Source organism: Sorex araneus, chromosome X, assembly GCF_027595985.1.
Source record: "Sorex araneus isolate mSorAra2 chromosome X, mSorAra2.pri, whole genome shotgun sequence".
NCBI classification, from domain to species: domain Eukaryota; kingdom Metazoa; phylum Chordata; class Mammalia; order Eulipotyphla; family Soricidae; genus Sorex; species Sorex araneus.
Genome location: NC_073313.1, coordinates 162,016,221 through 162,031,920, shown reverse-complemented (window position 1 = coordinate 162,031,920; position 15,700 = coordinate 162,016,221). Strand labels below are relative to the sequence as shown.

The 15,700-nt window shown below is 53.6% G+C and overlaps 1 protein-coding gene across 1 annotated transcript in view; it reads right to left on the bottom strand.

Annotated features, from left to right (window-relative positions):
- F5 (coagulation factor V) overlaps window positions 1-15,700 on the bottom strand; it is a 79,836-nt gene that overhangs the window by 60,930 nt on the left and 3,206 nt on the right. Inside the window, exons 2-11 of the mRNA XM_055121213.1 lie at window positions 13,630-13,720; window positions 10,752-11,138; window positions 9,213-9,320; window positions 8,137-8,322; window positions 6,330-6,515; window positions 4,506-4,708; window positions 4,202-4,394; window positions 3,459-3,644; window positions 2,220-2,339; window positions 1,144-1,174 (exon numbers count right to left, since the gene is read on the bottom strand). Coding sequence (XP_054977188.1) covers window positions 1,144-1,174; window positions 2,220-2,339; window positions 3,459-3,644; window positions 4,202-4,394; window positions 4,506-4,708; window positions 6,330-6,515; window positions 8,137-8,322; window positions 9,213-9,320; window positions 10,752-11,138; window positions 13,630-13,720 — 1,691 coding nt within the window. The remainder of the gene's footprint in view (window positions 1-1,143; window positions 1,175-2,219; window positions 2,340-3,458; window positions 3,645-4,201; window positions 4,395-4,505; window positions 4,709-6,329; window positions 6,516-8,136; window positions 8,323-9,212; window positions 9,321-10,751; window positions 11,139-13,629; window positions 13,721-15,700) is intronic.

Below are 15,700 nucleotides of genomic sequence, written 5' to 3'. Positions count from 1 at the left end.
CAGGCAATGCTCAGGGGTTCCTCCTGGCTCTGCACTCAGGAATCACTCCTGGCAGTGCTCAGGGGACCCTAGGGGATGCCGAGGATCGAACCCAAGTCGGCCGCGTGCAAGGCCAGTGCCCTCCCCGCTGTGCTATCGCTCCAGCCCCAAGATTCGTTCTTAAAGCAGGGAGTCCCTTGTACAATGATCCTCACACACGGAGTCAAGAGCAAAGTTAAAGAAAGTACAGGAACTCAGTCATGAAACCTTCCCAGCTTGGTCCCCGGGAGGCAGCTCAAAGGGGAGTCCAGATTTGCACGTCAGAGCCCCAGGTGGGATCTTGAGCCCCCCCAACCTCCCGCAGGGTCCCCCCCGCCGGCACCTTCAGTGCATGAATGGAACAGGAAGAAACCCCTGAGCCCCAGGCACTGTCCCCCTCTCAGTGCTGCGAAAGGGACTCGAAGGGCTGGATCACAGGTTTTGCTTCGGGGAGCCTCAAATTCCATCTCTAGCATCACGTGGTCCCCTGAGCACAGCCAAAGGCCCCCCCAAGCACTGCCAAGTATGTCCCAAAAAATACCAGGGGAAAACAATTCCCTTCCTTATTGATATGAAGGACTGCAGCAATAGTACAGCAGGGAGGGCATTTGCCTTGCATGCGGCCGACCCGGGTTCGATTCCTCCGCCCCTCTCGGAGAGCCCGGCAAGCTACCGAGAGGATCCCACCCCGCACGGCAGAGCCTGGCAAGCTCCCCGTGGCGTATTCGAGATGCCAAACACAGTCACAACAAGTCTCACCATGGAGACGTGACTGGTGCCCCGCTCGACCAAATCGAAAAACAATGGGACAATAGTGCTACAGTGCTATTGATATGAAAGTGAAATGAATATGAAACACTTATAACTCTGCCACCTCCGCCCTATCCGATTACTATTAAATATATCACTATTAAGTTTATAGTGATAGCTGGTTGCTATTTAATGATTATATAAATAGACCTATGTGTATATCATCATTAAGGACTGCATATATCCATATACACATTTGAATATGTGTGATACGTGGAGTAGAAATGGAAATCACTGGTGAAACCTATAAAATCAAGTAAATTCAGATAGCCAATAAAAGGAATAGAAAATTAAAAAAAACAATTTCCTTCTTACCTATGAGGGTTCAGGGGCCTTTTTCCATCATCTGAAATAGGTGAGAGACATACGTGATTGTTTCACGGAAGCAAACGAGTTGGAGGGGGAGGCCTCTGGGGCTAGGGAGCACTGAGCAGGCTGATTGGCAGGTGACTCTCACTGGGGGATTAGGGAAGTTTCTCTCCCAACCACCTGGCCTGTTTCTGGTTAGGAGGAAACGTTTGCTTCGCGTTTACCCTAACTTCCTCTTTCTCTCCATGCAAACCTCTCCTTCCCTCTCAGCTTTCTCCCTCCAGCGCTAATATTATCTTGGTGGGGTGACTGCGATGGTGGATTCTCCAAACCCATTTTATTTTTGGAAGGGGGGGCAGCGTCTGATGATCCAGCCTCCAGCTAACACATCACCTTCTCCAATCACCAACGTACCAAGGAGACGTGTTGGGAAGGGAGCACTTTCGGTCTCATCGGGCAGAAGAATTCCAGAGCAGAAGCTATATTATTTTATTTTATTGGGGTGGGGTGAAGCAACCATCACTCAAGATCACCCTTCTAGGGGCTGGAGCAATAACTCAGCGGGGAGGGCATTTGCCTTGCATGTGGCCGACCCGGGTTCAATTCCCAGCATCCCATAGGGTCCCCTGAGCATCACCAGGGGTAATTCCTGAGTACAGAGCCAGGAAGAACCCCTGAGTATCACCAAGTGTGATCCAAAAAGAAAAATTTAAAAAAAAAAGAAAAAGAAAAAATCACCCATCTAAGGTCCAGAGCGATAGGACAGTGGGAAGGGTGTTTGCCTTGCATGAAGCTGACCCAGGTTCGATCCCCGGCATCCCATTGGGTCCCCCGAGCACTGCCAGAGTGCAGTCAGGAGTCAGCCATGAGCATCACTAGGTGTGACACCCCCCCAAAAGATCACCCATGTAACGTGTCTAAATGCATGGTCCCCCGAGCACCAAAGGGGGTCGTAAGGGATGAGTCCTCCCCACCCCACCAATACAAACGTCTTGAAACCAGAGCGACAAAAGCTGTGGTCGCACCGTTCCATATCAGCTCCCCGGGGAGAAGGCGGCAGGAGAAGACATCTTCTTAGTTACCTTTTTGTCTTCTGCGTCTTCGGAGCAGAGCCAGGACCATGCCCCCCGTCAGCAGACCGGCCGTGGGGGCCACTGCCGCCCCCACATAAGCCAGAACTTGCTGGGTGGTGAGTGGTTCCACTGCAAAAGACCGCCACGGAGAAGGGGCCACGTGAGACGTGTGCTGGGTTGTGTCAAAATGCCCTTTGCCCAAAAGGTTTGGGGGGGGCCCTGCGCTGGGGTGTCAGGCAGGGTCATCCAAGGTCCTGGCAGCGCTAGCACACCAAGAAAGCCCAGTCATGGCCGGAACAATAGCACAGCGGGGAGGGCGTTTGCCTTGCACGCGGCCGACCCGGGTTCGAATCCCAGCATCCCATAGGGTCCCTTGAGCAGCGCCAGGGGTAATTCCTGAGTGCAGAGCCAGGAGTAACCCCTGTGCATCACCGGGTGTGACTCAAAAAGAAAAAAACAAACACTTCACTGCTTGTCTACTCCTGAAATTCCTTTCTGCAGGGAAGACAAGAGCCTGTAAACCCTGGGCCAGGCCAAGGACTGACTCTCTTTTCCTGCAAAGAGCAAATCCTCACTGCATCCCGAGCCTTAACTTTCCCAGCGGGTCCCAGGCTAGCAGGAGCAAGTCTCTCTCTCTCTCTCTCTCTCTCTCTCTCTCTCTCTCTCTCTCTCTCTCTCTCTCTCTCTCTCTCTCTCTCTCCTCACCCGCTTCGCAGAAGCCACTCGACTTCCAACCCAGCTCCCTGCTTCCAACTTCTATTGCTAACGCGTGAGTATCAACCCCAATGCCCATGGCCGGCAGGGCGTTGGGTTTCCGGGCGATCTGGCTAGAACTTCTGTCACCCCCTCGAGTGTCAGCTGCTCTGGCCACCTAGGCAGGGCCCTCACACTGCCCATGAGTTGTCCGTCCCCAAGACGAGATGGACGTTCTCTGCACACTGCAGGCAGGCAACCACAGTCCAAAGAACGGGGAAGGGGGGGCGGCTGGAGCGATAGCATAGCGGGGAGGGCGTTTGCCTTGCACGCAGCCGACCCGGGTTCGATCCCCGGCATCCCATAGGGTCCTCCGAGCACCGCAAGGAGTAATTCCTGAGTGTAGAGCCAGGAGGAACCCCTGAGCATCGCTGGGTGTGAACCACAGAGCAAAAACCAAAAAAACAAACAAAAAAAAACCCCAGAAATTCCGTCTTCCCATTCTATCTCTCTAGGCGACTCCCTGAAGCGGAGGGTGGAGGGAAGGGGAGGTACCTTGGCAGAGGGGCACTGGGGCGGACCACTGGCCATCAGCCTGGCACACCGTTCTCGCCGAGCCGTTCAGGAACTGTGCCTCGGGACAGCGGAAGGAGCAGGCGGAGCCGTAGCTGGCATTGCCCCAGGGGTGGGAACAGTTGGCCACTAGGGGCCCGGCCACCTGCAGCTCGGAGCACTTTACAGCTGGAGAGAGAGAGAGAGAGAGAGAGAGAGAGAGAGAGAGAGGTGTGGTGGGCATTCCACAGCAGGGAAAGGAGGGGAAGAAGGGAGGGTCCCGGGGCTGGAGCGAGAGCACAGTGGGGAGGGTGTTTGCCTTGCACGCGGCCGACCCGGGTTCGATCCCCGGCATCACCTAGGGTCCCCCGAGCACCGCCAGGAGTAATTCCTGAGTGCAGAGCCAGGAGTCAGCCCTGAGCATTGCCAGGTGGGACCCAAAAAGCAAAAAAAAAAAAAAAAAGGGAGGGGGGACAGGGTCCCGTCGTCCAAGACCAGACAGGGCACTGCCCCATCCAGGTCCCCCTGCTGGCCCTCCCTGCATCCTACGCAGCAGGACAGCTGCCACACTCAGGAAGGACTGAGAAGTGGCCCAAACACTCCATCAGGACCTCGTCGGGGGCTGGAGCACTCACTACACGCTCCCGACGCTTCTTCAGTCGCTGATCAACACCTCAAGGTCCACTGAGCATCGCTGGGCACCTCCCGGGCCGCCCCGGGGGAGGACCCCACTTCTGGCCCGTTACCTCTGCAGCTGGGCATCGCCGCTGTCCACCGTCCCGGCTCCCTGCAGCTCAGCTCGTCCTGCCCGGTCAGCCGGAACCCAGCCTGGCAGGCGAAGTAGCACGTGGTGTTGACCCCAAACCTTCCCAAGTGGTGTCTGCAGGAGATGGTGCCCTGGGCGGGGATGCGGGGGACCGGGCAGCGCGCCCCCGGGGTCTGCCTTGGCGCTATGGCTGCGGGGAGAAAGGGCTGGGTGAGGGCCAGCGGGCGCCATCTGCTGTGGAAGTTTCCAGAAGGTTCCAGAAGGTTCCAGAAGGAGAGCTGCACAGGTGCCCCCGGGTTACCTGTGCAGGTGGGCGGTGGGGCCGTCCAGCTCCCGGCCGCGGTGCAGTCCACGTGGTCGAACCCCTCCAGCTGGAAGCCCTTGCGGCAGGAGAAGTGGCAGGTGGTGCCCACAGTGGCCTCCCCAGGGGGGCCAGCACAGCGAAGGCTGCCCTCCTCGGGGGCAGGAAGCTCCGGGCATGTGATGGCTGCAGGACCAAATAAATAAGGTCACCGTTGCCCTCTGCTCAGAGGCTCTGGGATCCGTAGGCACGCAGCAAATTGGCTTTATATTTTATTTTATTTGTTGCTTTTGGGGTCCCACCCGGCGATGCTCAGGGGTCACTCCTGGCTCTGCACTCAGGGATCACTCCTGGCGGTGCTCAGGGGACCCTATGGGATGCTGGGAATCGAACCCGGGTCAGCCTCGTGGAAGGCAAATGCCCTACCCACTGTGCTATCGCTCCAGCCCCAACAAATGGACTTTGTATTGCTAGTTCCAACACAACCTTAAGAAGTGGCCAAGAGAATGATTGGAAAATTAATCAGTAAGAGCCAATTTGTGATTGCTGGGTGGTGGTAACTGATATAAACAAGAGAGTGAATGAGGGGCTGGAGCAATAGCATGGCAGGTAAGGCATTTGCCTTGCACGCGGCCGACCTGGGTTCGATTCCCAGCATCCCATAGGGTCGCCCGGGCACTGCCAGGAGTAATTCTTGAGTGCAAAGCCAGGAGTAACCCCTGAGCATTGCCTGGTGTGACCCAAAAAGCAAAAAAAAAAAAAAAAAAAAAAAGAGAGAGAGAGTGAATGAGACCCTTTAACACGACATCATAAAGTGCATCTTCTCATTTACATTAGGAAGTTTTCAACTCTGGAATCTAAAATCTATTGCACTGGGGCTGGAGCGACAGTACCATGGGGAGGGCATTTGTCTTGCATGCAGCCGACCCGGGTTCAATTCCCAGCATCCCCTACGGTCCCCTGAGCACTGCCAAGGAGTAATTCCTGAGTGCAGAGCCAGGAGGAACCCTTGAGCATCACTGGGTGGGAACCCAAAAGCTAAATACATAAATTAAAATATCGCTTTAAATTTTATCTTATAAAAAAAAACCAAAACCCGGGGCTGGAGCGATAGCACAGCAGGGAGGGCGTTGGCCTTGCATGCGGCCGACCCGGGTTCAATTCCCAGCTTCCCATAGGGTCCCCTGAGCACCACCAAGGGTAATTCCTGAGTGTAGAGCCAGGAGGGACCCCTGTGCATCTCTGGGTGTGACCCAAAAAGCAAAAAAATAAAAACAACAACAACAACAAAACCCATGGGCTGTGCAGCCAATGAATGTTCTGGAAGCACCGACAAGCTCAGCTGGGGTGGGGGGGTGGAAGGAGGAGAGGGAGGACTTACAGAGAGGAGCAGCGGGAGGGAAGGGGATGAGGACGGGGAGTTGCAAGTTACCCATGGAGCACTTTGGTTTTGTTCGGGAGCCACACCCAACAGTGCTCAGGGCTGACTCCTGATTCTGTGCTCAGGGATCGCTCCTTAGTGGGGCTCTGAGGACCTTACGTGGTGCCGGGGACGGAACCTGAGCCGGCCACGTGCAAGACCAGCGCCTTCCCCGTCGTGTGTCTCCCCAGCCCCGTGACCGTCTCCCGGGACCTCCCGGTCCGTTTCCAACGCCCCCAAGTGCAGCCTGTGGGTGCCGGCTTGGCAGGGGGGCGGGGAGTCCCCATCCCGACCCCCAGCTCCCGTTGGGAGTGACCCCAAACGGAATAAAAGCCAGACGCGCCCCCTGGTGGTGGTTTTCCCGCCCGCCCGTTGGCGCGGCTGTACCTTGGCACGTCGGGAGAGGGGCGCTCCAGCTCCCCGTGGCTAAACAGCGCAGCAGGGGCGCGCCCGCCAGGACGAAACCCTCGGGACAGGAGAAGCTGCAGCTGGACCCGAACAGGAGATCGCCGTCGGGGTGCGAGCAGTTCATCTGTGCCTTGGCGGGGGCCGTCAGGTCCTGGCAGCGCAGGGCTAAGGGGAGGGAAGCCAGGGGGTGAGACGCCCCGACCTCCGCCCATTGCCCCTTTCTAGAACAGTCTGGGCTGAACTGGGCGTGTTGAACCAGGAGGAGCAAAGGGACATCTAAGCCCTTAGATGGACACTTTTTTTTTTTTTTTTGCTTTTTTGGGTCACACCCGGCGATGCTCAGGGGTCACTCCTGGCTCTGCACTCAGGAATCACTCCTGGCGGTGCTCAGGGGACCCTATGGGATGCTGGGGATCGAACCCGGGTCGGCTGCATGCCAGGCAAAGCCCTCCCCGTCACTCCAGCCCAGGTGATGTGAGGCATTTTTGCACACAGGTATCAATACTTTCACCCTCTCCATTTGGACCAAAAAATGTAGACCATGGGGGCCGGAGCGATAGCACAGCGGGGAGGGCAAGCACCCTCTCAGCTTACTGCCACTCCAGATCCATAGTTTGCATCTTTAAAAAATAAATGACAGGGGCTGGAGCGATAGCACAGCGGGGAGGGTGTTTGCCTTGCACGCGGTCGACCCGGGTTCGATTCCCAGCATCCCATATGGTCCCCTGAGCACCGCCAGGAGTGATTCCTGAGTGCATGAGCCAGGAGTCAGCCCTGAGCATCACTGGGTGTGACCCAAAAAGCAAAAATAAATAAATAAAGGACAGGGCTGGAGTGATAGTACACTACAGATAGTACAGCAGCCACCCCGGGGTTGAACCCCAGCACCTGACATGGTTCTCCAAACAGTACCAGGTGTAATTCCTGAGTGTGGAGACAGGAGTCATTCCTGAGCCTCGCCAGGTATGGCCCAAGGAGGGACAAACAGAAAAAAGAGGAGAAAAGAGAAGAAAGAAAGAAAGAAAGAAAGAAAGAAAGAAAGAAAGAAAGAAAGAAAGAAAGAAAGAAAGAAAGAAAGAAAGAAAGAAAAGAAAGAAAGAAAAAAGAAAGGAAGGAAGAAAGAAAGAAAGAAAGAAAGAAAGAAAGAAAGAAAGAAAAAAGAAAGGAAGGAAGGAAGGAAGAAAGAAAGAAAGAAAGAAAGAAAGAAAGAAAGAAAGAAAGAAAGAAAGAAAGAAAGAGAGAGAGAAAGAAAGAAAGAAAGAAGCATACTTGTACTGGAGCGATAGCACAGCGGGGAGGGCGTTTGCCTTGCACGCAGCCAACCCAGGTTCGATTCCCAGCATCCCATAGGGTCCCCCGAGCACCTCCAGGAGTGATTCCTGAGTGCAGAGCCAGGAGGAACCCCTGAGCATTGCCAGGTGTGACCCAAAAAGCAAAAAGAAAAAAATGTTTGTTTTTTTTAAAAAAAAGAAAGAAGCAAACTTAATATGATCAAATAAGCAATCTCCAACTCTTCCTCTCATTACTGTACTTGATTGATTTTGCAACGAGCGAAGGGAGACGTTTCCCTCTGTGTAAAGATCTGGGCAGGGAATCAAGAGTCCAGCTGACTCCTCAACAGAAACGGAGCAGCAGGGAAAGTTAGAGTGTCACCCGGGTGCAGGGACCCCTCAGAGCTGGGACTTCCCAGCTCAGATCCACCCCCAAGCCCTTGTCTCCGGCTCTCCTGCAGAAAAGATCTTTCTCTCTGCCGGTCTAGCTTCGAGGATGCGCAGGGCGTACGTACCTACACACTCTGGCGGTTTGCTCGTCCACTGTCCAGAGGCCAAACACTCCAGCTTGCTGGGCCCCCTGAGCTCGTACCCTGGAGCACAGTGGAAACTGCACTTGGAGTTGAAAGAGAAGGCTGCCAGCGGGTGGCTGCAGTTTACTAGCGCGTGATCGGGAAGCTGTAGTTCACCACACTCGTTCACTGCAGGGACGGGGTGTTGAGTCAGTTCCACTGAGAGCTCAGAGACAAGCTCAGGGTTGGGGGCGCTGGGCCTATATGTCCACCCCATCCTTCCCAGACCCCTAACCTTTTCCACCTGTCCATCTGGACGTGGCTCAGAAATCACCCCTGGCAGTGCTCGGGGGACCCTAAAGGATGTGGGGATCGAACCTTGGCTGCGTCTTGAGCAGCTGGGAGCATTCTGGACATGGCTCAGAAATCACCCCTGGAAGTGCTCGGGGGACCCTAAAGGATGCTGGGGATCGAACCCGGGTCGGCTGCGTCATGAGCAGCCAGAAGCATTCGTTGGCATTTCTCCCAAACCCAAGGGAGCCTGGTGGGGTTCTCTCTGTTTTGGGTGTAGTTTGCATCTTTATCTTTTGGACTTGGGGGTTGCACCTGGCTATGCTCAGGGCTTACTCCTGGCTCTGTGTTCAGGCAAATCGCTTACCTGCTCTACTGTCTATGCCATTGGGAGTTTTTCTGAGCTAATGTGCTAAAGATTAGCATCCAAGGAACGATGGAATGGTATCAGCCTTCATCACCCCACTCTCTATTCTGGGTTACTTTTTTTTTTTTTTTTTTTTTTTTTTGCTTTTGGGTCACACTCATCGATGCTCAAGGGTTCCTCCTGGCTCTGCACTCAGGAATCACTCCTGGCGGTGCTCGGAGGACTCTGTGGGATGCTGGGAATTGAACCTGGGTCAGCCACGTGCAAGGCAAACGCCCTCCCCGCTGTACTACTGCTCTGGCCCTCTATTCTAGTTTTTGATTTTCCTTTGGTAGAGGACTTGACCTCCAGTGGCCAATTGGAGGGATTCCCGCTTCCCCATACCGCAGATGGGGAAGCGGGGTGTGGGTGGAAATCTCACCAAATTCGCATTCTGGCCCGTAGAACCCGGGGTAGCAGGCGCAGCTGTAGTTCCCGATGGTCTCCACGCACTCGCCTTGTCTGTTGCATGACAGATCCCTGCAGGAGGCTGACCGGGACAGAGACACTCCCTCCTCAGACTCAGGCGGTCCCCGAAGAAAAGCGGGGTTCGTGTCTGAGTCGCCAGCCCCAACTCTCATGCACGACACCACAGAACACTCAGGGGTGCTAGAGACTCAGAGAGCAAACGCCGGCTCAGGAGGAGGCCAGGAGATTGGATGGTTCTAGAAGGTTCCAGAAGCAGCTGGGATACTAGCACAGCATGAAGCTGGGCAGGTGTGTGGCGCATCAAGATCAATATTTTTTTTACATTTTTGGTCCCACCCGGCGATGCTCAGGGCCAACTCCTGGCTCTGCACTCAGGAATGACTCCTGGTGGTGCTCGAGGGACCCTATGGGATGCCGGGGATCGAACCCGGGTCGGTCATGTGCAAGGCCAACGCCCTCCCCGCTGTGCTATCGCTCCAGCCCTTCAATACTCCTTGTATTGATCCTGAGACATGATCAATAGACCTAAGAAAGGGAGAGGAAGGGTGTGGGATAGCGTGGAAGGATCTTGAAACGCGAATGGTGTAATAGAACTCTACAAGCGTGCAACTGAGACCTCCAGGACCTATAATAATAATAAATATAGGGGCTGGAGCGATAGAACAGCGGGTAGAGTGTTTGCCTTTCACACGGCTGACCCGGGTTCGATTTCCAGCATCCCATAGGGTCCCCTGAGCACCGCCAGGAGTAAATCCTGAGTGCAAAGTCAGGAGTAACCGCTGTTCATTGCCAGGTGTGACCCAAAAGGCAAATAATAATAATAATAATAATAAGAAGAAGAAGAATGATAATAATAATAAATATCCTCTATTCTATAATAAATTTTATAATAATAAATTATTGTTTTAATTTATTTTATTATATATTATTTTATTATAATATTATATTATAAAATTTTGTTATTTATTATTGATAATTTGTTGTAATACTTATTATTATTTATTATTCTTATAATGATAAGCTATTATTTGCAATAATAAATAATAAATTATTTTAATAATAATAATAATAAAATAATGAAAAAGAGCCTGGCAAGCTACCAAGAGTATCCCGCCCGCACGGCAGAGCCTGGCAAGCTCCCCGTGGTGTATTCAATATGCCAAAAACAGTCACAACAAGTCTCACCATGGAGATGTTACTGGTGCCCGCTCGAGCAAATCGAATGAACAACGGGATGACAGTGCGACAGTGCTACAATAATAAATATGCTATTCGTATATGAATATATAAAATGATTATTGTTGTGGCTGTTATAACCTATAATTAAAAGGCAAATCACTTTTTCCCGGGTTCCAAAAATCCTTCCTGGGGGGGAGGGCGTGGCTTGGACGGAGGGATGCAGGCAGGGAGGCGGGGCGCGGGCGGTGATGCTGGCCAATCGGAGGAGGCGAGGCCTGAAGCCCGACCAATGGGAGCGCGGGCCGGGCCCTACCTGTGTAGCACAGCGGGCGCTTCTTCTTCCAGCAGGGCTCATCGTTCCAGGTGCCCGGCGCCGTGGGCCGCTTGATGTACATCTCCACGCAGTCCTGGTTGTTCTTCTTGTTGTTGGGCTCGTTGTCGGCCCAGTTCTCCGCCTCCTTCGTCAGCGCCTTCCCGGTGCCCACCCACACCCAGGTGTCGTTGGCCCTGCGGACCCCGATCCAGTAGTAGTGGCTGAAGTGCGGGATGACGTCGTTGAGGTACTGGATCTCCTGCCGGTTCTGGATGGCCACCAGGTCCGTGTAGTTCCTGCGGCAGAAGGCGCGGGCCCGGGTCCACGAGTAGGTGTCGTTGCTGTAGTGGTAGGTCCAGGCCGACGCCCCTGGGGGATGGGTCAGCTCTGAGGGCAGAAACGGGAGGTTGGCAGCCCCCCAGCCGGGAACTGGCAGTGCCAGGACCAGTCTGGTCGCCTTGCATGCCGCCGACCCAGGCTCGATTCCTCTGCCCCTCAGGGAGAGCCCGGCAAGCTACCAAGAATATCTTTTCTGTTTTTTTGCTTTTTTTGGGTCACACCCGGGATGCACAGGGATTACTCCTGGCTCTGCACTCAGGAGTTACCCCTGGTGGTGCTCAGGGGACCCTATGGGATGCTGGGAATCGAACCCGTGTCGGCCGCGTGCAAGGCAAACGCCCTACCCGCTGTGCTATTGTTCCAGCCCCTACTGAGAGTATCTTGCCCGCAGGGCAGAGCCTGGCAAGCTACCGGTGGCGTATTTGATGTGCGCAAAACAGTAACAACGAGTCTCACCATGGAGACGTTACTGGTACCCGCTTGAGCAAATCGATGAGCAATGGGATGACAGTGATACAGTCAGATACAATTACAGACTTACAAACAGTAATTGTGAGATACAATGGCAGTAATTGTGAGATACAAATACAGTAATTGTGAAATACAATTACAGACTTACAAACTTTCATGATTACGTTTCAGTCATACAATGATCTAGCACCCATCCCTCCACCAGTGCCCATTCTCCACCACCAATGCTCCCAGTATCCCTCCCACCACCCCCACCCCAACCTGTTGGCTGTTAGGAGACTAACACCCTAGAATAGTAGTATATAATACCAGGAGGTTGGCTCCATGGCTTGGAAGCTGGCCTCACATGCTGGGGGAAAGGCAGCTCAGATAGAGAAGGGAACATCAAGTAAAATGTGGTTGGAGATCCCACGCGGGAAGGGAGATGCGTGCTGAAAGTAGACTAGAGACTGAACACGATGGCCACTCAATACCCCTATCGCAAACCACAACACCCAAAAGGAGAGAGAGAACAAAATGGAATACCCTGCCACAGAGGCGGGGGTGGGGGGTGGGGGTGGGGGATGGGATTGGACGGTGGGAGGGATACTGGGTTCATTGGCGGTGGAGAATAGACACTGGTGGAGGGATGGGCTCTCGAACATCGTATGAGGGAAACACAAGCATGAAAATGGGTAAATTTGGGGACTGGAGAGATAGCACAGCGGGTAGGGCGTTTGCCTTGCACGCGGCCGACCCGGGTTCAAATCCCAGCATCCCATATGGTCCCCTGAGCACGGCCAGGGGTAATCCTGAGTGCAGAGCCAGGAGTAACCCCTGTGCATCGCCAAGTGTGACCCAAAAAGCAAAAAAAAAAAAAAAAGAAAAGAAAAGAAAACGGGTAAATTTGTAACTGTACCCTCACGGTGCCTCACTGATTAAAAAAGTAAATAAAATTAAAAAAAAATAGTGTCCAAAAGAGCCCTTTGGAGGCCGGAGCGATAGCACAACGGGGAGGGTGTTTGCCCTGCACACGGCCAACCTGGGTTCGATCCCCGGCATCCCATAGGGTCCCTCAAGCACCTCCAGGAGTGATTCCTGAGTGCAGAGCCAGGAGTCAGCCCTGAGCATCGCTGGGTGGGACCCGAAAAAGCAAAACAAATAAATACATTATTTTTTTTAAACAAAAGGAGCTCTTCCTTGTGGGGTGTTTGCATAGCAAATGGGGTCAGGAATGTGCCCTTCAAAGAATAAAGGGCACGGGGGCGGGTGGGGGGGCAATGGCTTTGTTATCAGAGCCAGTGGGAGCTCGAAGCCCCTCCAAGCAGAGAGGAGCTGGCCAGCTGCTGGGGTCTGGCCTGGCCCCTTTCCTGTTTGGGTCACAGATTCCCGACCCGCCCTCTCTCGGGGGCCCTTGGGGGCAATTCTGTTTCTTCCTCCCTAACACCTCTGCCCTGCCCAAACGTTTGCTCTACCGCTTCCTGGTACTAGTGGCCTCTGGCAAACGGCCTTCTCGGACTCCGGGCCTCTCCCCTTGTCATAATACCTTAGAAACACTATTTTACGCCTGCAGTGTCCAAATGACATGAGGTGCTACGCTCTTTCCTGGTAACGTGTTTTCTTTGGAGAAAAGGATTCTGAGAGAACTGTGTGGGGGCTGGAGCAATAGCACAGCGGGGAGGGGCGTTTGCCTTGCACGCGGCCGACCCGGGTTCGATTCCTCCATCCCTCTAGGAGAGCCCAGCAAGCTACCCAGAGGATCCCGCCTGCACGGAAGAGCCTGGCAAGCTCCCCGTGGTATATTTGATATGCCAAAAATAGTCACAAGTATCACCATGGAGATGTTACTGGTGCCCGCTCGAGCAAATCGATGAACAATGGGATGATTGTGCTACAGTGCTCCTGGGAGCCTTTTGTAGTGTCAGGGATGGAGCTGGCCTTCCCCATGGTACTCTGTCTCCAAACCCTTCCTAACTGTGGAGTTGGAATATCCACATCTGGATCTGACTCAACCCAGCACCCCTCCTACCCCTCCCCACCCTCCTCACCCCCTCCACCCCCCTGGAGCCAGGCAGTGTGAAACGTTTACCTGAGATCAGGGCCGTGAACCAGAGGACATGAACAGCTCTGAAGAACTCCCGATGCTGTCTCTGATTCCAGAAGGTTCCTAGGCTGCTTGCCTGCAACGAAGAAGACGTCCTAGGAAATATCCCTGCGCAATCACGGTGGCCTGGAATATTCTAGTCACTGAGCTTGAGTTTGCCGAGGTCCCCCCTGGCCTCTCTCCATAGGGAGAAGAGGGAACCCAATTTTTCAGTCTTTCTCAGAAAGACTCCCCTCCTGGGACCCTCGGGCAGGCTAAGGACAGGGGTTTGTGTCTTCTTGCAGGCAATGAATAATTATCAAGTGACTACTTAGCGCCACTGGCATTTTCTTTTGTCATACAATTTATTTTATTTTTTTAAAGACTTTTAGAACTTGGGACTGGAGCAATAGCACAGCGGGGAGGGCATTTGCCTTGCACGTGGCCGACCTGGGTTCAATTCCCAACATCCCATACGGTCCCCCAGCACTTCCCAGGGTAATTCCTGAGTTCATGCGCCAGGAGGAACCCCTGTGCATCGCCGGGTGTGAACCAAAAATGAAAAAAAAAAAAGACTCTTAGAGCTTTTTTTTTTTTTTTTTTTTTTTTTTTTGCTTTTTTGGGTCACACCCAGCGATGCTCAGGGGTTACTCCTGGCTTTGCACTCAGGAATTACTCCTGGCGGTGCTTGGGGGACCATATGGGATGCCGGGGATCGAACCCGGGTCGGCCGCGTGCAAGGCAAACGCCCTACCCGCTGTGCTATCGCTCCGGCCCCTCTTAGAGCTTTTTTAATTAACTAATTAATTGTTTTTTGGGACCACACCCAGCAATGCTTAGGGGTTCCTCTTGGCTCTGCAGAAGTTACTCCTGCCGGTGCTTGGGGGACCAGATGGGATATTTGGGATCCAACATGGGTTGGCCACATGCAAGGCAAATGCACTCCCTGCTGTGCTATTGCTCTGGCCCCTGATCCTATATATATATATATAGGCTTTTTTTTGGGGTCACACCCAGTGATGCACAGGGGTTACTCCTGGCTCCGCACTCAGGAATTACTCTTGGCGGTGCTCAGGGGACCCCTATGGGAAGCTGGGAATCGAACCCGGGTCGGCTGTGTGCAAGGCAAAACGCCCTCCCCGCTGTGCTATCACTCCAGCCCCCTGATCCAATATATTTTTATGCAAGCAAAATGCCAAGCGCCTGCATATCCTGTCCTGATTTTTTTTGCAATAACCTTCCTCTAAAAGCTGACATGCCAGATCCAAGAACATGAATTGCCTCATGAAAATCTCTCAATCCACACTTGTTATATCTCAGAATATGGATTTATTTGGGGAGGTAGTGGGGAGGGGGGGTCACACTCAGCAATGCTTAGGGCTGACTCCTGACTCTGCACTCAGGAATCACTCCTGGTGGTGCTCGGGGGACCGTATGAGATGCCGGGGATTGAACCTGGGTCGGCCGCGTGCAAGGCAAACGCCCTCCCTGCTGTACTGTTGGTCTGGCCCCTCAGAATATGTTTAAGACCCACACACACGTGTGTGTCTAGAGACATGCCACACGTAGGCACAGCCATTAAACATCACGTGTTACTGTCGGTATATGGGAAATGAAAAAGCAGGAAAACAAAGCACCAATAACACAGAACAGCCAGGGCAGACTTAGCTGGTGTTCACTGCAGCCAAGGATGTAGACGTGAGGCCGTGAGTTCTGTCCCCGGCACCAGGCCACACACCGGGAGCCTTGGGCCATCTCCAGCACCACAGCCAAGCAAACGGGCCTCCCCTAAGTAAGGGGCAATACGCCAGCAAGGTGCAGGGAAGGGGAAATCAAGCCACCAACAAGCATTTACATCAACAAGAAGGTCGTGGAAGGAAAAGAACCGGAAGTGACAAACCCAGCATGGTTACAGGGGTCGGTGGAAGAGAATTCAGACCTCAGACACAGCCAGTGCTCGTAAGCTCCCTCTCATAGAACTCACCCTCAACAGACTTCTGATGGGGCTGGAGCAATAGCTCAGTGGGGAGGGTGTTTGCCTTGCTGACCCGGGTTAGATTCCCAGCATCCCATAGGG